The sequence below is a fragment of the Myotis daubentonii genome, unplaced genomic scaffold (genome assembly GCF_963259705.1).
Source record: "Myotis daubentonii unplaced genomic scaffold, mMyoDau2.1 SCAFFOLD_94, whole genome shotgun sequence".
In the NCBI taxonomy this organism is placed as follows: Eukaryota; Metazoa; Chordata; class Mammalia; order Chiroptera; family Vespertilionidae; genus Myotis; species Myotis daubentonii.
The window spans coordinates 1-24,627 of record NW_026775529.1 but is presented as its reverse complement, the minus strand read 5'-3'; the positions used below and the strand labels follow the sequence as shown (position 1 = coordinate 24,627).

The following is a 24,627-nucleotide window of genomic DNA, read 5'->3' as shown; positions in this document are numbered from 1 at the left end:
TTCAAGGTCCTTGGGTAGCTCCCCACTGCCTGCAGAAAAGTATAAAGCCCTTAGTGTGGCCTTAGCTGGCTTAGCTCAGTGGTGTCAGCCTGCAGACTGAAGGGTCTCCAGTTCGATTCCGGTCAAGGGCACATACATCCCTTGGTTGCAGGCTCCTCCCTGGTCCAGGCCCTGGTCGGGGCGTGCGCAGGAGGCAACCAATCCATGTGTTTCTCTAACATAGATATTTCTCTGTCTTTCCCTATTTCTTCCATTCTCTAAAAATCAATGGAAAATATCCTCAGGTGAGGATTTAAAAACAACAATAAAAGAATAAATGAAATAAAGCCCTTAATGTGACATTCAAGGCCCTCTCCATCTTGGTCCATTGCTAACCCTTTGCCCCACCCCACAGACCCACCTTTTCCTGTGACAGCCTCCTGACCCTGCTCCCTCTCCTTAGCTTTTCCAGACTTTAAATGTTGGCTGGGCACAGCAGAGCACATAGAAAGAGCAGGGAGCTTTCCTTAAGACATTGAGCCCTTCAAAAAGAGGAATGAGAAATTATTGTTGAAATGCCCCCTCTTAATTCAAGAGCCACATGTGTAGTTTTAAATGAAGAGGGTTTTGTGTGGCCTGCAGATGAAAGGAGATCCGCCAGTAGATACAACACAATAGCAGTAATGTGTAAACACAGGAGAGCAGGAGAGGTGGGGCTCATGATTAATTCAAAGGAGATGGTATTTCGGCATTCTCCTTGCTTTTATTCAAACCCAGAAGACAGAGCAGGTTTGGTAAGCACTGGGGCTTGGGCCACATTTCAAAGTGCCCCTCATGCTTTTTTGTCCCCTATTCTTAGACAAAAGCAGAGAAACATATTTCAATTTTGTTCAAAAGATCAAGGGTGTTTTACTAATACTATTAAACAATGTGTGCGTTTGGACTTTGCTCTATTTCCCATAAAGAAACACCTACTTCATAATCAAACAAAAATGACTGTGTTGACTGACAGCATGAGAATGGGGCCTGGAAATTGTTCCCAAGTGCTTCAGAGTGAAAACAGACCCTAAAGAAGCTCTTGTTAAATGTGGCAGAAGAGCCTCTCATGAATCTCTGCTCCCTCCCAAAACTCTGCCAAAAACAACGATAAAGGAATAAAAAGAGTTGCAAATCCATAAGGTATATGAGAATAGGAGATGGCAGCAGATGAAGGATGCTAGCACATTTTAGGAGTGTGGGAAGCAGAGGAAGAAGCAGTGAGTCACATGGCAGCACGGGGGAGGCAGGAGGCCTGATGCCTGCAGAGGGGTTCCCTGTGAGAAGGTGAGAAGCATACCAAGCTGCAGGGAAGGGCAGAGCTGCAAAAGGGACTGATGGGGCCTCCGTGAGAGCACAGTCTACGTGGGCAGTGGAGTTGCCACACCTTGCCCATTCCCACAGGAGACCTGATATGCTCAGTGGACAATTTGCATCAGCACATGAGGAACTATGGAGGGTGGGTATGAAGTGCAGAAAATATGGGGGCTAAGTAGAAATCTAGATACTAAAAGGTTAAGTCCCAGCTCCTTTTCCTCACCCTGCTTCTAGACAACCTGGCAGCCAGGCACACCTCTTACCCTCAGTTGAAGACTAAAGAACCCTTTTCTGTAGGAACTGAGAAGACTCAAGGGTAAGACCTCCTAATACAGACATTTGGGATCCCCATTGCAAAAGCCAATTTATGACCAACGCCCACTACAGGGAAGTCCACCATTGGAAAAGCTCCACCCAGGCATGCTGACCATGCAATCATCTCTGTAGCACAAAACCCTTACATATGAGTGGAGAGTCAAGATCCTCAAACTTTTTAAAAAAATTATGTATTGATTAGGGAGAAAGAGAGGAAAGGAAAGGGGAGGAGAGAGAGAGACATCAATTTGTTATTCCACTTATTTATGCATTCATTGGTTGATTCATATGTGCCTGGACCAGGGATCAAACCCACAATCTTGGCATATTGGGACAGTGCTCTAAGCAGCAAGATCCCTAGACTTTTAAAGCAAGCCTCAGACATGACAGACAGGTATGGGGGAGTAAGGGCAAGTGGGAAGGGAATGCATAAGTTCAGGGAGAAGAAGAAAGCTTTAAAAATACTATAACATCCTCAGGGAAGAAAAATAAGATTTATAACTCATGGTTCATTATCATGAAATGTCAGAACATCAGGAATAAAGAAGAGACCCTAAAAGGACCCAGGAAGGAAAAACAGGTCAATTGAAAGGATCAGGGATCAGCATGGCACTAGACCTCTCAGCAGCAGCACTAGAAGCTGAAAGACAATCGAGTGAAATTTTCAGAATTCTGAGTGAGAATTATTAATGGCTTAGAATTCTAAACCCAAATTATTAAGAGAAGTGGTAGAATAAAAGATGCTTTCAGACACAGGAGATCAAAAATAATTTGCCTTTCACGTTCCCTTTCTCAGGAAATTGTCCACCCAAAAAAGAGTATAATCCAACAATGAGGAAGACATGCCCAGGAGAGGTCAAAGGAGGCCCTGGATGACAGCAGGACAGGAGTGCCCTCTGACCAGAAAATAGAGGATTTTAGGTCAGAGATGGGCCAGAGGATTACCTGACAGGCGTGACTAGGTGGGAAATTTTGTTGAGGGGCTATTAGAGGGTTGTGAGAATTAATAATAAGTTTATTAAAAAAGTGAATAAATTAAAAAATATGAGGCAATTACTACCTTCAGAAAAACTACAACACATAAACTGCAAAAGAAAATAAATGCAGCCCTAACCAGTTTGGATCAGTGGATAGAGTGTCAGCCTGCGGACTCAAGGGTCCCAGGTTCGATTCCGGTCAAGGGCATGTACCTTGGTTGTGGGAACATCCCCAGTAGGGAGTGTGCAGGAGGCAGCTGATCGATGTTTCTCTCTCATCGATGTTTCTTTTTTTTTTTTTTTAATATATTTTATTGATTTTTTACAGAGAAGAAGGGAGAGAGATAGAGAGTCAGAAACATCGATGAGAGAGAAACATCGATCAGCCGCCTCCTGCACATCCCCCACTGGGGATATGCCCGCAACCCAGGTACATGCCCCTGACTGGAATCGAACCTGGGACCCTTCACTCCGCAGGCCGATGCTCTATCCACTGAGCCAAACCGGTTTCGGCTCATCGATGTTTCTAACTCTCTATCCCTCTCCCTTCCTCTCTGTAAAACTCAATAAAATATATTTTTTTAAAAAGCCATCATCTTAAAATAAATAATAATAATAAAAAAATACAACACCAAAAACATTTACATAACCATAACAATGTAAAAAAGGATAACTGATTTAACCAACGACTATGAAACAGGTTGGGAAGCTGGGGGAAAGGGAAGGAAGATGCAGGAAATGGCTAAACAAACAAACCCTCATCTTCCATAATTGCAAGAAAATAGTAATGTCTAAAACTGACAAATCAACAAATTGGTACTATAAGTATATTATTGGAAAATATGGGGGAGGAGGTTAAAACTGGGCAAAATAGCTGAAAAAGTTTAACTAGATACCTCTGGGGATCAGGCTGGGGGTTGGTGTTGGGTGGGATAGGGGACTGCTGTTCTTGACCATATGCCTTTAGTACTATTTGACTTTAAAATTTGTGTGTGTGTGTGTGTGTGTGTGTGTGTATAATTTTCATTAAAATAAAATTTAAATTTAAAAAGAAAATCAATAGAAAATATCTTACATGGAGAAAAACAAAATTTTTAAAGTATTAGTTACTCATTAATCACAGCTCTGAATTGTTTCTATTGATCTTCCTCTCCATTTATTCATTCACTTAGTCATTCATTCATTTATTTTCTCTCAAAATCTTAAATGTTGATTGGAAAATGTGGTAGGGTTGCCAGAGAAAATACATTCAAATTTAACCTATTTTATTTGCTAAATCTGGCACCCTAAAATATAGACCCCACAATCTAGGTCTGCGGCTAAAGCGATTAATGGAACCAGAAAGTTCTGCAATTAATATTCATAGTGTGGGAGATGTGTAAAGAGGCTGACAAAACTTCCTGGTCAGATGCTGGGCAGTGATTTGATATCTAGTCAAGACATATGACGTGGTGCCAGCAGCTCCTTGCCAGCCTCTGTGAGCCCAGAGTACACTTACAGGGAAGCTGGGTTTGCCTGAGGGCTCTATCCCTGGGCTCAGGAGCTGTGCCCAAAGGCTCCTGCAGGGCATAGAGGTCCCTAGGCTGCATTTTCTCTTCTGAAAGAGAGCAGGGCAGGATGACAAGGGACCTCAATTTAGGTAAATTCAGGAGTGGGACCATACCCATGTCACCAACTCTTGTTTTTTACTGAAAAACTATCTCTCTTTAAGCAAATTTACACAAGTTCCTAATCTTCTCTACAATGTGCTTACTAAAAGTTTCACTCTCAAAGGAGAATTTTGTTGTTGTACTGTGTTGGGAGGTTCTCTACCACTGACTAATGGTGGAAATGTAATCAACTTTTTCCCTTTTGTGCTGGGAAAACTATTCTTTGTGGTTAATAGAATTAAGACTAGGGATATGAGTCCTCCTGAAAGCTAAATTCATCCCCAGAATATATAAATATACAATTTGGCAATACACATACATAAATGTATAAAGAGAAACAACTAGCCCTAGCTGGTTTGGCTCAGTGGCTAGAGCGTCAGCCTGCAGACTGAAGGGTTCCATGTTTGATTCCAGTCAAGGGCACGTGCCCGGGTTGTGGGCTCGATCCCCAGTAGGGGACATGCAGGAGGCAGCCAATCAATGATTCTCTCTCATCATTGATGTTTCTCTCTCTCTCTCTCTCTCTCTCTCTCTCTCTCTCTCTCTCTCTCTCTCTCTCCTCTCTGAAATCAATAAAAAGAGAGCGACACAATTAAAATATGAATATTTTAAAAATGAGGATGAACACAAACATAAAGCATTTTTGTTGCTTCGCTATTATTTATACCTTGAGTGAATAGAAGTTAACAGCAGCTAGGCAGGCAACAGGTTTCAGAAATCAAACTGGGATTAAGATGAGTAGCTATAGGGTCTTATTCTATAAAACTACTGGTCAGAATAACAAAAGAGACTTTCTAAAAACAAAGAGCTGTGCATATGTGTGTGTGTGTGTGTGTGTGTATGTATGTATTTAATTGTAAAATATTTAGTTATCTAGTTCAATCATGAATCTATTATAGATGTGAGATGACCGGGGGCTCAGTTCAATCCAAGGGGTATTTAGTATTTTTCAGACAGCTCTAATTGTTCAAAGTTCTTCTATTTAAAGATAAAATCTGACTTTATATAGCTTTCACTCTTTGGCCCTATGCCTGCCTTGAAAAGCAGAAAATAAACCATCTTCTACAAAACAGCTCTTCAAAGATCTGAAGACAGGCATAGGGCCTCTCCAACTGTGTCCTCTGTTCCCACATTACCTGGGATTTATATATATAATCCTCACCCAAGGAAATTCATTGATTTTAGAGAGAAAGGAAAAGAAAGAGAGAAACATCGGTCTGAGAGAGAAACATTGATGGCTCCTTCATGTATGTGCTGTCTTCCTTTTATTAATATTAACTAGCTAATTATGATGCTAACAAAGGAATTAAAAAATGTGAGAGCACTCATTGCCGCCTTGCACTATTTACCTGCTTTAAAGAGGAAGCCTGCAGCTGGTAGGTATGGTAACTTAGGTCCAAACATTCTAGAAGGTACTTTGGCAAAACATAGTAAAAGCTTTAAAAGTGTGCAGTTCTTTGAACCAGGAATTCCACTTCTAGTTTATCAGGAGTAAAATAAAACCTAGATGTCCATGGAAGTTTAGTTGAAAGGACAAGTCACAGTGGCATTCATTAAATTTTTAAATTATAATTAAATAGAAGAATATTTTGTTTTAGAGCAGTAGTTTAGCTCTGAATTAACTCACACTCAACAAGAACAACGACAAATAGAGAAACCAGCTGCAGCCTCCAAAGTTTTGTCAGGAGCTGCCAAAGGTGAGAAAGAGTAGGAAACCTGGTGAAAAACCTTGAATGAGAAGGGGATGTAGACTCTCCGAGAGCTTAGAAAGCTCTTATTATTATTAATCCTTTCCAGAACGGGAAAACCCCACTTTGAAAGGGAACTATGAAAACAAGTCCTAAATCATACAAAGAAAGATTGCTAGGGACAACGGAAAGCACTGGAAAAAGAAAAGTGGACGCCTTCTCTTAGAAACAAAGGCTGTAAAGAAATCTGGGAAGGAGAGATGGACAGAGAAGCTCTCATCAACCACGCTTTGAAATCCACAGAGACCATGTCTGAAGTTTGTCACTGTGGCAACAGAAAGAGTTCCCCGGGCCACACCTTTCCACCCCTCCAACACTTGTTCAATGCACAAAACAGTGGAGCAATGCCTACAAGACACTCAAAGAAAAGTAAAGTTTAAGTATAAAGCCTATAGACAAACATATTGAAAACTGTAAGAAATCAGGAAATATCATGAGCCTTTTCTGAGGAACCTACTAGAACCATGGAACAGCAGTCTCAGTACTACTGAGCGAGTCTGAGGAAATCCAGATACAAGGCCACTCCCTGAGCATGAAATGTATTTGACTACAGAAATGAGAGTAAAACCAACACAGAGGTTAGGATGACAGATCAGAATGCAGATGTTACATTCCTTAATATGATAGATATTTCTCATTTCTAATAAAAAAACTGAAGAAGAAAGAGAGAAGATAGGAATAAGAATAAGCTCACTGCCCAGCCAGCATGACTCAGTGGTTGAGCATTGATCTATGAATCCGGAGGTCACGGGTTCAATTCCAGGTCAGGGCACAGGCCCAGGTTGCAGGCTCGATCCCCAGTGTGGAGAGTGCAGGTGGCAGCCCATCAATGATTCTCTCTCACCACTGATGTTTCTAACTCTCTCTCTCCCTCTCCCTTCCTCTCTGAAATCAATAAAAACATATATTTTTAAAAAGAATAAGCTCACTGATCACCTCAAATTAATTGATTCAAAGGATACTATTTAAAAATTCCAAATAAAGTAGAAGCTTAAGCATATTTAACATAAACACTAGGATTGATAATTCCATTGATTGTATTATGGAGGAGGGGTCAGGGGGAGAGGATGAGATTACAAGATAATTTTATTATTCTTCATAGTAGGTATTTAGAAGATACAGTCCCTAAAGAGAGTGGATCAACAGTATTTTATAAAGGTAACTTCTAGAACAAAAATACAAAACTTCCTAAATATCAGAACCACATTAAGAAAAAGGGCAACTACATAATGAAAACACATTAAAAAGTATAGAATTGAGACCAAATATATCTGTTATCTCAATAAATATAAATTAGTTTAACGCATCTATTTTATTTATTTATTTATTTGTAATTTTTTAAGTCCTCACTTGAGGGTATGTTTTTATTACTTTTTTAGAGGGAGGGAGGGATGGAGGGAGAGAGAGAGCGAGAGAGAGAGAGAGAGAGAGAGAGAGAGAGAGAGAGAAATGCACCCTGACCAGGGATAAGAACCTGCAGCCTAGGTATGTGTCCTGACCAGGAATTAAACCCACAGCCTTCTGGTGTATGGAGAATGCTCCAACCAGCTGAGCCACCTGGCTGGGGCTAACTCATCTACTTTAAAAATAGTTTTCAAAATAGATTGCAAAGCCCAATCCAACTATAGGCTGTATACATATAAGACAAAATAATTCAGAAAGCTTAATAATGAAAGGATGGGCAAAGAAAAGCACACAAGAAAAATACAAACTTTAAAACTCTTAATATCTGACAACATAGAATTCAGTACAAAAAGCTTTAAGCAAAATAAAGTGAAGTAGTTTTTAATGCTAAAGGCTACAATTTACCATAAAAATTTAAGATATGTGTATATATGCACAAAATAATACAACAGGAACTTGCATATAATAGAAACTATAGAAATGCAAGGAGATTTAGACGAAGACACACTAATAATAGAAGACTTTGATTTGCTTTGCCCAATTCCAAACAAATCAAGTAGTCAAAATTAAATGAGAATTTAGAAGTCCAAACAATATAATCAATAAGGCAGATGTTACTGATACGTATCAAACATTATACCCTGAGAATAGAGAATATACTTTCTTATCAAGTGGTCTGAAATATTTGTACACACAAAAGATTATATGTTAAGCCATAAACCAAATCTCATTAAATCTTCACAGTAAAAATAATATAGATAGCATTCTATAATAACAACACAATAAACATTGACATTTATAACATACTAGCATTTAGAAAACAAAGAGTGCCCTTCTATTTGGATGTGTGTGGGAATATATATTAAATAAACCCATAATCAAGTGGAAAATACAAATTCAAAACTGCAGAATTTCTAGTAAACAATAATAATGAGCATATATAGGAGGATCTAGGAATATAGTTAAAATAGTACTCAAAGAAAAATTCACCGCCTTAAATAAGTATATCAACATAAATAAAAGAAAAATAAATGAAATAAACAGCTGGCTTAAGAAACAAGAAAAAGAATTATAAAATAAACCAAAGGAAAGCAAAAGAAAAAATAAATAAAGATAAACACAGAAATTAATCAGTTAATCTAACAAAATATAGAACTTATAAATAAGTAAGCTTATTCTTTTTAAAAATTCAATAAATTAAGTAAGTCACAAGCTAAGTTAATCATAATGAAGGAAATGCACTAAAATCCAAAATAAGAAATTACAAATGGGAAATAGTCACACAAATATTAGAAAGTAGAAAACAAAACAAAAACAAAAAAGAATACCTTATACAATTTTATGCAGATAAATTTGAAAACCTATATGAAATATATAATTTCATCAGAAACTAAAGATAGAAAACCAAAATAGACGAATTTGCACAAATTTTTCAAAATAATTTGAATATAATATTATGCATAATATAACATATATATATATATAATGTTATAAAAGTTACAATAAAACTTTTAAGAAATAATTTTGTCAAAATAATTAGATAAAATTTGTCAAACACCCTTCTCCCTCCCCCCAGAAAACGTAAGAAACATCAGGTTCATTGTTTTATAGGGGAATTCAACAACTCTACTAACCTTTAAAGAACAAATGATTCCAATGATTTTTGAAAATGCTCCATAGCCTAGAAAAAGAACAAACTCATTTCAAAAAGAAAATATAAGTACATTGATATCAAAATATAATAACAATTGTAAGAATAAAGAAAAATAGGCCAATATCATTTAAAAATATCAATACAAAACTCCTAAATAAAATTTTAGCAAACAGAATCCAAAAGCACACTGAAAGAAGAATATATTATGACCAGCTGGTCAGTGTGGCTAAGTGGTTGAGCATTGACCCATGGGCATATGCCTGGGTTGTGGTCTTGACCCCCAGTAGGGGGCATGCAAGAGGTAGCTGATCAATGATTCTGTTGCATCATTGATTTTTCTATCCCTCTCCCTTCCTCTCTCTGAAAACAATAAAAACATATTTAAAAATAAATAAATAAAAGTTATTTTTTAAAAAGAATATATAACCAAATGGAGTTTATTTTAGGAATGGAAATAAGGTTCAATATTAGAAAATCTAATATAAATCATATTATGAACTACTGAACCACTGAGCCAAACCAGTGGGGTCATCTAAATAGAAAATCATGGGTAGCTTTATAAATACTGAAAATGCATTTGATAAATACTTATTCTTGATTTACAACATTTAGAAAAATGGGAATTAATGGGTACTTTCTCAAAATGAAAAAAAAATTCTTAGCAGAAAAGCAATAGTTTGCTTAACAGGGAAATGCTAGAGACTCTAATATATAGAATATCTTAGACTTAATAACCAATGCATTGTAGGCATGAGAAATAAATTAGTGGTAAAAGAATTGAAGAAAAACATTCTAGATTATTTTTCTAGCGTAGCCTCTAGAATTCTCTTAAGGTTTCCAGACCCAAAAGGATTGGAAAGGAATGTTCAAGGTAGTATTAGGAGGTGAAGGAAAGAGGATAAGCAAAAAGAGGAGGAAGGGAAGGAGAAAAGGAAAAAATGAAAAGAAAGGTTTGGTGGTTTGAATACATTTGACACTCCTTCCAAAATGTGGAGCCTATTTTTTTAAATGTGTTTTTATTGACGAGAGAGAGAGGGGGGGAGAGAGAGGAAGGGTGAAGGAGAGATAGAAACATCAATGAGAGAGAAAATATCAACATTAATCAGCTGCCTACTGCATGGTCTCAATAAGGATCAAACTCATAACCTGGTATGTGCCCTGAACAGGAATCGAACCGGTGACATCCTGGTTTATAGGTTGATGCTGAACCACTGAGACACACTGGTGGGGTCAAAATACGGAGCCTAATTTTCATGCCCCTGAATGTGTACTGGACTTAGTGACTAATGAATAAGTCAAAAATGATGCTATGTGACCTCGGAATCCATGCCATGAAAGATATTATAGCTTCTACCTTGCTGTTTCTTGATTCACCTGCTCTGAAGGAAGACCCCTGCCATATGAGGACACTCAACAGCCCTGTGGAGAGGTCCATAGTGAGGAACTGAGATCTGTGGCAAACAGCCATGTGAGTGAGCCATCTAGGAGGGGGCTCCTCTGGCCCTAAACAAGCCTTCCCATACATGAAGCACCAGCCAATAAAGGTCCTGAAACCTCATCAGAGATGCTGAGCCAGAACCACCCAGCTGAGCTCCCCCAGCATTCCTAATGTACAGAAACTGTGAGATAATGTTTATTGTTTTAAGTCACTAAGTTTTGGAGTAATTTGTTATGCAGCCATATAACTAATACAGAAGGCAAAATAAAGTAATTTCAGGTTGATAAAAAGTGAACATGCCACCAGCAGACCTATAGTAAAGAAACTGCAAACAAATTTTTCATGTAGAAGGAAAATGAAACCAGATTGTAAGAGATAGAGAAGGAATGAAAAACAAGTCAAGTGATAAATGTGTGTATACATCTAATGTTTCATCGGGTTTAAAAATATACCACAAGAATAAGATCTAAATAAGTGGAGAGATGCATCAGAATTATGAATTGGAAGATTCAATGCTGTTAAATGTTAGTTCTTCCCAAATTGATCTATAGATTCAATGCAATCCCAATTAAAATCCCAGCAGCCTATTTTCTAGAAATTGGCAAACTAATAATAACATTTGTATCAAAAAGCAATAGCATAAAATAGCCAAAAAATTTTTGTAAAAGAACACAGTTGGCCTTGGCCAAATAGCTCAGTTGGTTGGAACCTTGTCCTGATTCACCAAGGTTGCAGGTTTGATCCCTGGTCAGGACACATGCAAGAATCAACCAATGAATGCATAAATAAGTGGAACAATAAATCTCTCTATCATTTCTCTCAAAATCAATTTTTAAAAATATTTTTTATTGATTTCAGAGAGGAAGGGAGAGGGAGAGAAAGATAAAAATATCAATGATGAGAGAGAATCATTGATTGGCTGCTTCCTGCACACCCCACACTGGGGATGAAGCCCGCAACCTGGGCATGTACCCTGATGGGAATTGAACTGTGACCTCCTGGACCTCCTGGTTCATAGGTCAATCAATGCTCAACCACTGAGTCACACTGGCCGGGCTCAAAACCAATTTTTAAAAATTAAAAATGAAAGAAAGAAAGGAAGGGAGGGAGGGGAAGAGGGAGGGAGGGAGGAAGGGAAGGAGAAAGAAAGGAAGAACACAGTAGGATGACTCAAACAATCTGATCTTAAGACTTACTATAAAGCTATGGCAGGGTTGGCAAACTATGGTCCATGGACCAAATCTAACCTGGAGGTTGTTTTTGTAAGTCTTAGAAACTAGAAATGCTTTTTTTAGGTTTTTAAATGTTTGGAAAAAGAAACAAAGAAAAGTATGCAACAGGAATTATAGGTAACCCATTGTTTACAGAAACAGTTTACTAACTCCTGAGTTACAGTATTCAAGGCAGTATAGTGTTGGTAAGAGGACAAATAGATCAATGGAACAGAATAGAGTCCAGAAATAGATTCACACATATATGGTCAATTGATTTTTGACAAAGTACCAAGGTAATTAAATGGAAAAAGGATAGTATTTTTGACAAATTGCACTCGATCAATTAGACAACCATATGCAAAAAAAGGAAGAGGAGGAGGAATAGGAAGGGGGAGTAGTGGGAGGAGGGGAGAGGAGTGGGAGGAGGGGGAGAAGGGGGAGGAGGAGGAGAAGGAAGGAAAGGAAGGAAGAAAAGAAGGGAAAGAAGGGAAGGAAAGAAGGGAAGGGAAGGGAACGAAAGGGAAGGGAAGAAAAAAGGTAAAAAAAAGCCCACCTTGGCCCTAACTGGTTTGGCTCAGTGGATAGCGTGTTGGCCTGTGGACTCAAGGGTCCCAGGTTCGATTCCGGTCAAGGGCATGTACCTTGGTTGCGGACACATACCCAGTGGGGAGTGTGCAGGAGGCAGCTGATCAATGTTTCTCTCTCATTGATGTTTCTAACTCTCTATCCCTCTCCCTTCCTCTCTGTAAAAAATCAATAAAATATATATATATTTTTTAAAAGCCCACCTGGTGTGGCTCAGGTCATGATTTGATTCCCGGTCAGGGCACATGCTGGGTTGCGGGCTTGATCCCAAATGTGGGACATGCAGGAGGTAGCCGATCAATGATTCTCTCATCATTTATGTTTCTATCTCTCTCACCCTCTCCCTTCCTCTCTGAAATCAATAAATATTTTTTAAAAAAGGTAAAAAAGAATCTCAACCTATGTTGGGAGACAATTCTCCATGGGTCTCTCATGCATCTTCACATCTTAAGAGTTAGACATTAACTCGTTTTGTTCCAGACTGTCTTTTCAAGGATGTTTTCCATGAAACAGACTGGAGATAGTGTCTACCTTCAGAGCAAAGGGCAATTTTTTGTTTTTACTGTTCAGGTAAAAAAAATAATGTATTTTTCTGGGGCAAAGGTTGCACAAGTTTGCCTGCAGTCCTTTATAAAAGACTAGTGGCCTGGTGCACAAAATTCATGCACATTAAAAGGGGGGTAATTAGAGGAAATATTTTAATATTGCTATTTGTCCTTTCTCTATAATAGAAGTGCAGAGATGAAAGAAAATTAGTAAAATGTATATGAAAATCTTCCTCTTGTCAGAGTCTGGGGCACGCCGCGGGACCCAGAGTCAAGTCCTCGCCTACCCGCGTGCATCTTGAAATCACACGAGACCCAGACCTGGCGGGCCCCACCCCTGTCAAGCCCCACAGGGCGGGGGCGGGGAGCAGTTGAGTGGGACACAGCCTCAGGTCCCCTGGCCCAGTCTCAGGTCCCCCGGCCCTGGTGCAAGGGCGAGAGGGTGTGAGGGCACGAGGGCGTGATGACCATTTGCATATTAGCTCTTTATTATATAGAATTGATGTTCCCTAAGCTTGGAGTTGCTGAGCTGTGATACAAACCCTCTCTGTGTACCTGTTTGTATTTCATCCACCTGGGTCTTTTGGCATAGCCCCTGTGAGACTTGGGGGACATGGGGAACCAATGCAAACATGAAACTCACACAACTTGCTGTGCTGTAACGAAGTTCTTTGTTTCTGTCTCAGGAGTCCTATGTCTTTTGTCAGCATCCGTTGAAATTGTGGCAGGGCAACTTGTTAACTTGCAAGTAGGGTAAAATTTTATATCCTTTATTGCTCTTGACAACCCCTACCTTGCATCATATACAAAAATTTTCTTGAAATGAATCATAGACCTAAATAAAAAACCTAAAACTATAAAACTTCCAGAAGAAGACAGGAAATCTTTATGTCATGGGGTTAGACAAAGATTTCTTAGATAGGACCAAAAAGCATAACTCATAAAAGAAAAAAAGAAACTGAATTTCATCAAAATAAAAACTTTTGCTCTTCAAATGACACTTAGGATTGTCAGGGCAGTAAGACTATTCTGTATGTTACTCTAATGGTGAATACACGTCCTTATACATTTGTCAAAACTCATAGAATGTACAACACCAAGAGTGAAGCCTAATGTAAACTATGGACTAATGATGTTTCAGTGTAACAAAATATACCACTCTGGTGGGAGAAGTTGATAGTGGGGGTGGCTATGTGTGTGTAAGGGAAACTCTCAATATTTTCCACTCAATTTTGCTGCATAAAATTGCTCTAAAAATAAAGTCTATTTTTTTTAAAAAATGGGCAAGAGATCTGCCCTGGCCAGTGTGGCTTAGTTGGTTAAGCATTGTCCCCTGAACCAAGAGGTTGCTGGTTTGATTCAGTGTCAGGGTACACGCCCAGGCTGCAGGCTTGATACCTGGTGGGGAGCGTGCAGAAGGCAGCTAATCGATGTATCTCTTATCAATATTTCTCTCTCTTTCTCTCTCTCCCTTCCTCTCTCTCTAAAATCAATAAAAACAATTTTTTAAAAAGGGAGGGGTGGGGGGCAAGAGAGCCCTAGCCGGTTTGGCTGAGTGGATAGAGTGTCAGCCTTCGGACTAAAGGGTCCCAGGTTTGATTCTGACCAAGGGCACAGGCCTGGTTGCAGACTTGAGCCCTCTCAGAAGGAGCGTGAAGGAGGCAGCCAATCAATGATTCTCTCTAATCATTGATGTTTCTATCTCTCTCCCTTATTCTCTGAAATCAATAAAAAAATTATATTTAAAAATAAATAAATTTATAAAAGGGCAAGAGAGCCCAGCCGTGGTGGCTCAATGGATGAGCGTCAACCTATGAACCAGGAGGTCATGGTTTGATTCCTGGTCAGGACATATACAAAAATCAACCAATGAATGCATAATAAGTAGAATAACAAATGGGTCTCTCTCTCTCTCTCTCTCTCTCTCTCTCTCTCTCTCTCTCTCTCTCCCTCTCTCTTTCTCTCTCACCTTTCCTCTCTATCTCTAATCAATTTTTTTTAAAAAAGGAATGAAGTATTGACATGTCACAACATGGGTAAACCTTGAAAACATTATATAAGTGAGAGTTTATTATAAAAGACCACTTATTGTATGATTCCACTTATGTTAAGTGTGCACAATAGGAAATCCAGAGATAAGTAGATTAGTTGTTATGAAATAGAGCAATTGCTAATGAATATGGGATTTCTTTTGGGGGGTGATGAAAATGTTCTTTATTTAATTTGTGTTGATGGTTGAATAAATCTGTGAATACACTAATTGAATTAAAAAAACTTTAAATGAGTGGATTTTATGGTTTATGAATTGGACCTCAATAAAAATGTTTAAAAAAAGATAAGGTAGAAAAACTGATTTTTGTCCATGGAAGTAAGTCCTCTAAGAAAATCTGAATCATAGAAACAAGTTAGAGACAAAAACTGGTTAGTAACGGGACTTGCCTCAGGGTTCTATATAAGTAATACTAGCATTTTTAAACTACTTCACATTAAAAAAATTTTTTCTGCTTTACATTTTGAAAGCATAAGGTCAACAATTTCATATTATTAAAAACAAAGAATACCGCCGTAGCCAGTTTGGCTCAGTGGATAGAGCTGTAGCCTGAGGATTGAAGGGACCTGAGTTGGATTCCGGTCAAGGGCATGTGCCCTGTAGGGGGCATGCAGGAGGCAGCCAATCAATGATTCTCATCATTGGTGTTTCTATCTCTCTCTCCTTCTCCCTTACTCTCTGAAGTCAATAAAATATATATATATATATATATATATATATATATATATATATATATATATATATATATATATATATTTAAAAGGATACCCATTTGTGCACTTTTGGGTTCTTATAACCTACATACATGTCTGAGTATGTTTGTATATAGGTACATATGTATGCATATATCCCATCATTATCAAAGATGATGCTAAATAAGCTAGTTGCTGGATGACCCCTTAGCTTTTTCACACCTGTGGCTGACACAGCTGTGTAGCTGCAGCTGCTGGTCACAGAGCCCAGGTTCCTATTTGTGGGTCAGCCTTTCCACCTTACAATCAGGTGACAAAGAACTTTGTTCAGCAAGCCCTTATTAGTGTTAAGTTTGGTCACTCACAGGTGGAATTAATTACCCAGGGCCTTGACTGAGTACCTGGTGATGGGCCTGGGAATGCGCTGTTTTAACAAGCCCCTCAGGAGGTGTGATCTGCACTCAGTTAGACAGGCCCAGCTCCGGGCATCTATTCCTGATTGCTGTGGAGAAGCTGAGTCTGTCTTTGGCTTCACAGCCCTGCCCACCCTCTCCTTGTTCACAGGGTGAGAGCAGCATGCCTCCATATTGTTAACCGTAAATGAGATGTCCCCGCAGCTGGTGTCGGGTCTGCAGGAACAGTATACTCATAAGACTGCCTGGTATTTCCATTCTGTATGTGGTTTCTGCCTTGGGGGGAAGAGGGGGGATGCAGCTGATTTCTCATCAGAAGCAGCAGACAACACATGGTTGGCTCTTCCCCTGGGCCCCACGCACAACACAGGACCTTCACTGGAGCCCTTAATCCTGGGTTCTAGGGCCGGCTCTGTAGCCTATGCCACATCTTATAGGGGATGACGGGGAAGCCTATTAGGTCAATAATCTCTCAAGGCTGATGCTGGCTCAAGTGCTTTCCCTGTTACTGTACTGGAATGCTTTCAGGGGTAGGAAATTCACCACGAGCAGCGAAGCTCTTCTGTCTCTCAGGAGGTCTGCTATGTGGTCCTAGAGCAGACAGCAGTCATGCCAGCTCACCTGCTCATCTCCTCTGGACACACACATTCTGGCTCCTTCCAACATCTTTTGGAAACACAGGTGTCCCTGTTTGGGTTAAAATCCTTCAGTGGCTCCCCATTCCTCTTAGGATCTGGCCCACAGTCTCTGCCGCGGCCTGCGGTCCTTGCGGATGTCCGTGGCCTCACCTCCTCCACTGTCCTCCACTCCCGGGCCTTGGCACACAGCTCTTGCTGTTCTCACCAGGCCAGGCCCTCTCTTGCCATGGCCTTCTCCTCTGTGCGTGGTTAACGCCTGCTCAGCTCCCAGCATCCAGCATCATTTCCTTGGCCCCCCAGGTCTGGAGCAGGTTCCTTGCTTGTTTGGACGCCTAGCACTCTGGACCTCTTCCTTATTAAAATTTGTCAACGTTGGACATTTTCACTTGAACAGTTAGGTGTTTCACCAATGGCTCCCTCAGCAGATGATCAAGTTCATGAAAGCAGGCCTCTGGGTTTGCTCTCATTGCAGAGGGCCTGGCGGGTCCGTAACTGGATGAATGGCTCGCTCCAGGAAGGCGGGTCCCCCACCACCTGGGTGCGGCGTGGCGACCTCTGGGAGTCACAGACGGAACCGGAGCAGCTGCACGGAAAAGTCCCCCGAACTGAGGAAATTCGTCCGCGAGCCGGGCGCCCGGGGCACCCTCAGGGCAAGGACACAGCACAGCTGTGCCTCCAGCTGCCGAGGGAGAGAAAGGGGCGCCTGGTCCCTGCGCTTGGGGGCCTCGGTTTCCCTACGGGTTCCCCCAGGGGTCCGCGGAGAACCGCCCCGGAGCCCAGGGCTGCGGAGATCGGAGCGGCCGGGCCGGTGAGGCCGCCGCGCCCGGCGAGGGCGCTCCAGGCCGGTCCTCCGGCGCAGTCGCGCGCCGCCCGGGCCCCTCTAGCCGCCGGGGAGCGGCGCGGTGCGTGTCGGGAAGGCGGCGCGGGAAGGTGGCTGGCGGGCCTGGCCCTCGGCGGCGGAGGGCGTCATGGTGGGTGGGGATGCCGCCGCGGCGGTGGAGGAGCTGGTTTCTGGGGTGCGGCAGGCGACCGACTTCGCCGAGCAGTTCCGCTCCTACTCGGAGAGCGAGAAGCAATGGAAGGCCCGCATGGAGTTCATCCTGCGCCACCTGCCCGACTACCGCGACCCGCCGGACGGCGGCGGCCGCCTGGACCAGCTGCTGTCCCTCTCCATGGTCTGGGCCAACCACCTCTTCCTGGGTTGCAGGTGCGGTCCCCTGCCGGCTGGATGACCCGGCCCCCCGCCTTCCGACCCGCCGCTCTGGCCCAGGCGGACCCCGCCCCCGGCCTCCAGCCGCACTGGCCAGGCCTGCGTCCGATTCCCACCCTGGGCCTGCCCCTTGGGAAGATGTGTGTGGCCTCTCTGAGCCTCGGGGTCTTCGTTGGGAAAATGCGTTGTGAAGATTACAGTATTGAAGGGTGAAAAGCACCTAGCACACAGGCTGCCATCTGGCAAGAGCTCAGTACATGCTGGCCTCTGAAATTGCCGTTATTTGTATTGCTAGTGTGAGCCCCAGCCGTCACCTCTGCAGAGTGCATTTCAAGTCCATTAGCTCCGTTCACCCACATGGCAAATGCAGAGACGAAAACTGAGGTCCCCAATTTACATATGAAGAAGCTGAGAGAGGGGAGGTGACATACGTAGGGCCTTGCAGCTTCTGGCAGGATGTAATCTGTGGCCCTCGCCTTCATCTCCCCACTCCCCAGCCTGCTGGACCCTGAGCCAGAGCCAGCTTTTGCCTCACTGCCTTTCCTCTCAGGGAAGTAACAGGTGTCTTGCATCTCCCCCCTCCCCAGCCATGAAGAAGGTGACAGATCTTGAGGCTCCCATCTCCTTTTATTTGAGCGTTTCCTGAAATTATGTTACAATAAAATGACTCAGCTTACTCCTGGTTGTCTGACTCTTGTCACCTACCCCTAATTCACTTGATTATGCTTTCAGATGTTGGGGGTTATTAGAACAAGATTTGGGGAAGCAAATCTTGCCAGTCACATCCATCTCTTTTCTCTGCCTTCTAGGCGCCCCTGGGAAATCCTGGTTAACAGGATCCGAGATTCGGCAAATGTCAGAAAGTTGGATAAATGAACAAATAATTTTATTTTCATTAGACCAACATTCCATGTGTTCAGAAACTACAAAGTTTTTGGCTGCCATACCATATGCATGAATATGTACTGCCAGATGTACAGTGCCTCTATTTTTGTGAATGTTTTGCTTGTTTTGCAAATTTGTTTTGAAATACCTGTTCTCTTGGCATTCCTAGAGCCACTTCTGTATTCCCAACAGGAAGAACTGTTAACTAACCTGCTGCTGAACATGTATTGATTTCCCCTGTAGTATCAAATCAGTCCTCTGAGAATTGAGTTTACGGTCCCTTTACCTGCAGTTTCTTGTTAGCCCCATACTGACAAGCAATTTTTTCCCAAGGTTTTTAACCTTACTACTTTTTATTGTGCAGTTACAACAAAGACCTTTTAGACAAGGTGATGGAAATGGCTGATGGGATTGAAGTGGAAGACCTGCCACAATTTACTACCAGAAGTGAGTTAATGAAAAAGGTAAACAGGCTTTCCAAGTGCATTTGAAATGGTATAGAGTTGATAGTGATGCATTAAAATATATACTGTTTTCTGAATAGGGTGAACCTTTACTTCCTGCTTGTGGCAGATCCTCTCCTTGCTCTTTTGCTCCTAAAAGGTATTCTGCCCTCCCTGAGATCTTTCACATCAATTTTCTTTTGTAGTATACTTTCCTCTCTCGTATGTAGCTGTATTTTGTCATGCCAGGCTATTAGAGATCAGACCCCTTCATAATAATTGGGTTGCAAAACCTAAGGAGGTTTTGTAATTGACACGCACATCCCTAACATTACCCGTAGGCCAGAGTGAAGTGTATGTGTGTGTTGGGGGGAAGGTCTCTCTAAACTGTTATATATTGTAAAGGGGTCTTGAGCATCAAAAATGTAGGGAGCCCTGTCCTGGGATGTCCATTTTTTTATGCTGTCATCGCACGCTGTGAGCCTCCAGCGGTTCTCAACCTGTGGGTCGCGACCATCGGAAAACACATATAGCATATCAGATATTTACATTGCGATTCATAACAGTAGCAAAATCACAGTTATGAAGTAGCAACGAAAATAATTTTATGGTTGGGGGTCACCACAACATGAGGAACTGTATTAAAGGGTCGCGGCTTTAGGAAGGTTGAGAACCACTGTTCCAGATAATAGTTCTCAGGCACGAACCTGGCATCCTAGAAACCAGCTTTGCGGTCAAACTAATCCTTAGCATCTGGCTACCTGGAAGAAGCCTGCAGGGGGCCTATAGTTCTGTAGCACTTTTGGATTACATGTGTTTCAATTTCCTTCAATACTTATTTTTCTTTTTCTAAATTTTTTTTTTTAATTTTTATTGATTTCAGAGAGAAGGGGGGGGCGGGGGAAGAGAGAGAAACATCAGTGATGAGAAACATCAATTGGCTGCCTCCTCCTGCACACTTCCTACTGGGGATTGAGCCTACAACCCGGGCATGTGTGCATGACAGACTTTGTGTTGAAGGCTGTCCCCTCTCCATTGAAGGCCACCTTGAGAGCCCACTGGAAAGAGCCTTCAGGGACTTTTGTCTCTTCCCTGAGGTGTTTGCATGTAGTAGATACTGGCAAACCTTAAGCAACATTGCCAGCCCAGAACAAAAGAAAACCTTGATGTTGAGCCAGGCACCTGAAAACATGTAGTTCTGCCCACAATTGACCCCTACCTCTAAAATTAGAGTTTAGTTGAGTCTTATGGCTAGCTAGCAGGTGGAAATGTATCGCCTGGCATTGTTGATATCTTAGGACTTAGTGAAGATGACTTAGGGACATGAGCTCTTTAAAGTAAGACTTTAAAAACACTTACGGTCCTGGCCGGTTTGGCTCAGTGGTTAGAGTGTCTGGTCTACTGATGGTACTTGTCCAACAGTTGCAGTGTATGGTTTTTCTTTTGAAAGAGGGAGGTTCGAACACAAATATATGGAGTGAACAACATTTATCTAACAATCATCCCCAGGCACCTACTGGCAGCTTTTGTGGTTGACCAGCTTTATCCATTAACAAGCAATAATTAACAAATGAGCAGCAGCTTACTCAGAAAGGGTGTCATTACTATGACTGTCAGAATTAATATTTCCAATGCATTGTCTTAAGGAGAAAGAGGAGTGATTGACTAGGAAGCTGTCATTATTGACTAAAAGAAAGAATTTTTCATTGTAATTATTGTCCATTTCCCCTGAAAACATTTTTATCCATGAGGGAAAATGGCAGAATGGAAAGTGAAGAAGTTAGAAAAATGAGTGTATCTGCGTTTCAAGAGGTTCTTTTTGTGTGCATTATGTACAGTCTTGGCAAGCTGTAGGGTAGTGGAGTAGCCACTTGGTGGAAGGAGATAGGATTCTAAGGTGGTAAGTATTTGTATTAAAAAAAAAAAAAAGCAGATTAGTTAAATCAGTTTTGTCTTGCATCCCCAAGATAAATGCTCAGTGGAGCTACCTTTTCCCCTTTATCTGCTAAAAGAAGCCAGAAAAGCTCTGTCTGACCCCATAGGCCATTCTGTTGCCTGGTGCCCAGGATGAGTGGATCACGTATCAACACTTTGTGTCAAACACCAGACTTGCAGCAACCAAAGCCAGTGGCAACTGTTGTGCTGTTGTAGTCTTGGTCTTATCAGAAATCTGAGAGACAATTTAGAGAATAATCTCCTTCCCTTTGAAGATGGTTTCTTTAGGTGATACTGCATTCTCCTAAAAGGAGAAAGACTTCTTATACTTTTTGTTTTTGGTGAGGAATTTTGCTGCTTTTAAATTACTCAAAAAGACTGACGCACTAGGCTTAGCTAGGATATAGGTCATACCTTGAAAACTCTGATTACTAAAAAGACTCTCAGATTGATTCATTCACACTGCTAAATGTTCAGGAAATCCATTCAAATACAAGGTGACAGCCAAAATGATTTCTTCACACCTTCCTTAAAAGTTGTCTTAAGCCATGTTTAAATTTACCAAAGGTGCTAGAGAGTACCCAGAAATAATATGTCGGCTTCATTTCGCCACTATTTCAAGACAGTTTCTAATAGTGTGAAATCCAGAAGTATATAACCTTCACATCTCCTAAATATCCTCACTTAATGTGGAATGTTGTGAATTACTACCTGGATTTAGCTGATTTTAATTTAGAACAATAACTGTGTGATTCTGCTTTTAGAACCTTTCATTGCAAAGCATGCTAGGAAAAAAAGTTATATTTTAAGCATTTCCATTTCACATTAAATTGTGAACTTTTACAGATCACAAATGACAAAAAAAAAAATTAGGTTCTGGCTTCCAAATGGATGGTATGGTCAGAGTTCTGAATTTTTTGTGTGTAGTAAAATATTAATAATTTGAGTCTCCTTACTATCTGGGTAGTACATAAATATTGCATCGCTGCTGTATTTTATGAATCTGATTCACTGGGCTACATGACTACATAATCTTTTCCTTTTTCCTCCCAGCATCAAAGCTAAGACAGAAGATCCATCACATTTTCATTATCAGCTACAGGCTAGAAAGGAAGAATGTGACTTTGACCACAGAAGCTCTCTTACAACTCCTGGTATTACCAACATGTAGGGAAGAGGCAGTTGAAATGAAAGTGGCATTTTAAAAGGTCTCATTCTTCCAGTAGCTATCATTGTAAAAGTATGCATGGATATTTATGTATTTATAAATCATGACTTTTTATTTTGTTTCTGAATATCAAACTTTTTGTTAAAATGCATATTTTTTTTATGTTGATATAATAATGGCAGGTAATGGATTTTATACTTTGGATTTCTCAACAATGCACCTTTAAGTGTGATTCTGGTCTTATGGTCCTTTTTTCCCCCCCACAAACCAGACCCTTTATTTCCTATTGCTATCTGAAGTTTACACCATCCATATACTCCACAGTCACACACACACTCATTTTTAAAGAGATGAGAGAATCAAACCATAGGCTGCAAGTACCCATCAGCTCATGGGAAGAGGCAGCCTGCAAAAGAGCATCTGATCTTATTTTTAAACTGACAAAAGATTCCTTAGTTTGATCCAGGCAGCCAGTTCATCTGTAGATTCTCTAGAACAGGGGTCCTCAAACTTTTTAAACAGGGGGCCAGTTCACTGTCCCTCAGACCGTTGGAGGACCGGTCTATAGTTTAAAAAAAAACTATGAACAAATTCCTATGCACACTGCACATACCTTATTTTGAAGTAAAAAAAAAAAAAAAACGGGAACAAATACAATATTTGTATTTGCATGTGGCCCGCGGGCCGTAGTTTGAGGACCCCTGCTCTAGAAGGTCTCCGAGCTGCTGAGTAAAGGCCTCATTTCCCCGCCCCCGGAGGGAGCCTTACGCTCTTGTCTTCTACTAGACTCGAGGAATTGCCAAGCACAAAGAAATTCTTTATTGCAGTGCTGCTTTGCTCTGAAATTTTGGTATTTATTTCCCCCTTTTAGTTAATGTACCTATTCTTTATCCCTCTCCTGTTCCTCTTTCCTATTTAGCATCCACCATTAAGTATTTATTCCAAGCATAAGTACTGAGAGAGGGACATCATTTAGGAGACAGCAGTGTAATAGCCAGTCACAGTAGGATTCTCGCATCAGGGTGCTTGGTCCTGAGGATAGTAGTAAATAAGACAGTGGATCCTGCTTTAGTTTAACTTATTGAAAAACCCAGGTACCTGAACAACCAGAAGTGCTAACGAGGAGAGCTGACTGTGGGAGCATGGTGTCTGGTGGCAGAGAAATGGGATGACTCTTACCATGGCTTAATCCAGGCTGCACACCTTGGATGGGCCTCATCTTTGTGCAACTTTTAGCTCATCTCTAGTGACCACTGGAGTGGACCAAGTTGGGAGAAACAAGATCTCTGACCTATAACTCTGGACAAGCCACTTCTTCCCTCCAGCCTTATCTGAAATGGAGATCATAGAAATTACTACTACCAGAGCTATGGCAAGGATTAAGATGGAGGGCCAAGCACATGCTTAATGAGCCTTAACCTCTTCATTTTTTCAAACATAGCCTAGTCTCTTTCATTCTAATTATTTGTAGAAATTTGTGAGGCTTAAAAGGCCAAATTACAAAGTGGAAAGTCAGAGTGTGGTTATTGCTTTTTAAAAATGTTTTTGTTGATTCTGGAGAGGGGAGAGAGAGAAATAAAAATTGGCTGCCTCCTGCACACCCCCTACTGGGGCTCGAGTCCACTACCTGGGCTTGTGCCCTGACTGGTAATCAAACCTCATGACTTCACTGTGCACAGGATGACACTCAGCCAACTGAGCCACACCGGCCGGGGCTGATTATTCACTTTTAAAATGCGTTTTTCCATGGGTTTCTCATGATGCATCCTTTTTTCTCTAGAAGATATAATGTCCCATTAAATTAATAATATCCCATCAGGAATATATCTATTGCATACAGCAAGCTTAAATTGTATACTGATGGATAAACTTCTCCACCTCCATCCCCATCAGTTTATTTTTGAAGACTTTGCTAACCAAAATCAAATTTTCTAATACCATTTTCTGATGCATTTTTTCATTATTTCCTCAGTTTAAGCAGCTCCTTTTTCTTCTCATCTTTATGACTGATATGGCTATCTTACCTACAAAATTAAATAATATTTTACAATTTTATCATGTTTTTCTGGCATTGAAATCCAATTTTTTTGCATGGCAGCACTCCTGTGGTGTAGGTAAAATGGTCCACTCTTAGCTTTCAAACAGGAGCTCGCACCAGATATAAGCTACAAGATATTGGCCTCTTCATATATATAGTCTTCCCCAAGATGGGGTGAGGATCAAGTGATGTCTTAGGAAGAGACATAGTGTAGTATTACCTTCAAATAATGACTAAAAGAGGATCTTTTCTGTTAAAGACATAAATCTCAATACTTGTGAAAAGCACAAGAAC

General features: G+C 41.0%; 1 protein-coding gene and 1 long non-coding RNA gene across 3 annotated transcripts in view; one reads left to right on the top strand and one right to left on the bottom strand.

The window, feature by feature from the left end:
- The window catches only part of LOC132225771 (uncharacterized), a 78,602-nt gene extending 61,191 nt beyond the window's left edge, over window positions 1-17,411 (bottom strand). The window contains exons 1-2 of the long non-coding RNA XR_009450983.1: window positions 16,638-17,411; window positions 9,060-9,106 (exon numbers count right to left, since the gene is read on the bottom strand). This is a non-coding gene — a long non-coding RNA (uncharacterized LOC132225771). The remainder of the gene's footprint in view (window positions 1-9,059; window positions 9,107-16,637) is intronic.
- Window positions 17,412-17,553: 142 nt separating this feature from the next.
- LOC132225770 (CDKN2AIP N-terminal-like protein) lies at window positions 17,554-24,350 on the top strand. 2 transcript variants are annotated; one of them, XM_059680747.1, is made up of 3 exons: window positions 17,554-17,861; window positions 19,114-19,196; window positions 22,181-24,350. In XM_059680747.1, the coding sequence occupies exons 1-3, from the start codon at window positions 17,623-17,625 to the stop codon at window positions 22,330-22,332; spliced, it is 474 nt and encodes a 157-aa protein (XP_059536730.1). In that variant the 5' UTR covers window positions 17,554-17,622; the 3' UTR covers window positions 22,333-24,350. The 2 variants fall into 2 exon arrangements, with proteins under 2 accessions (XP_059536730.1, XP_059536731.1); XM_059680748.1 differs by having other exon boundaries at window positions 17,560-17,861; window positions 19,114-19,213.
- The last annotated feature ends 277 nt before the right edge of the window (window positions 24,351-24,627 follow it).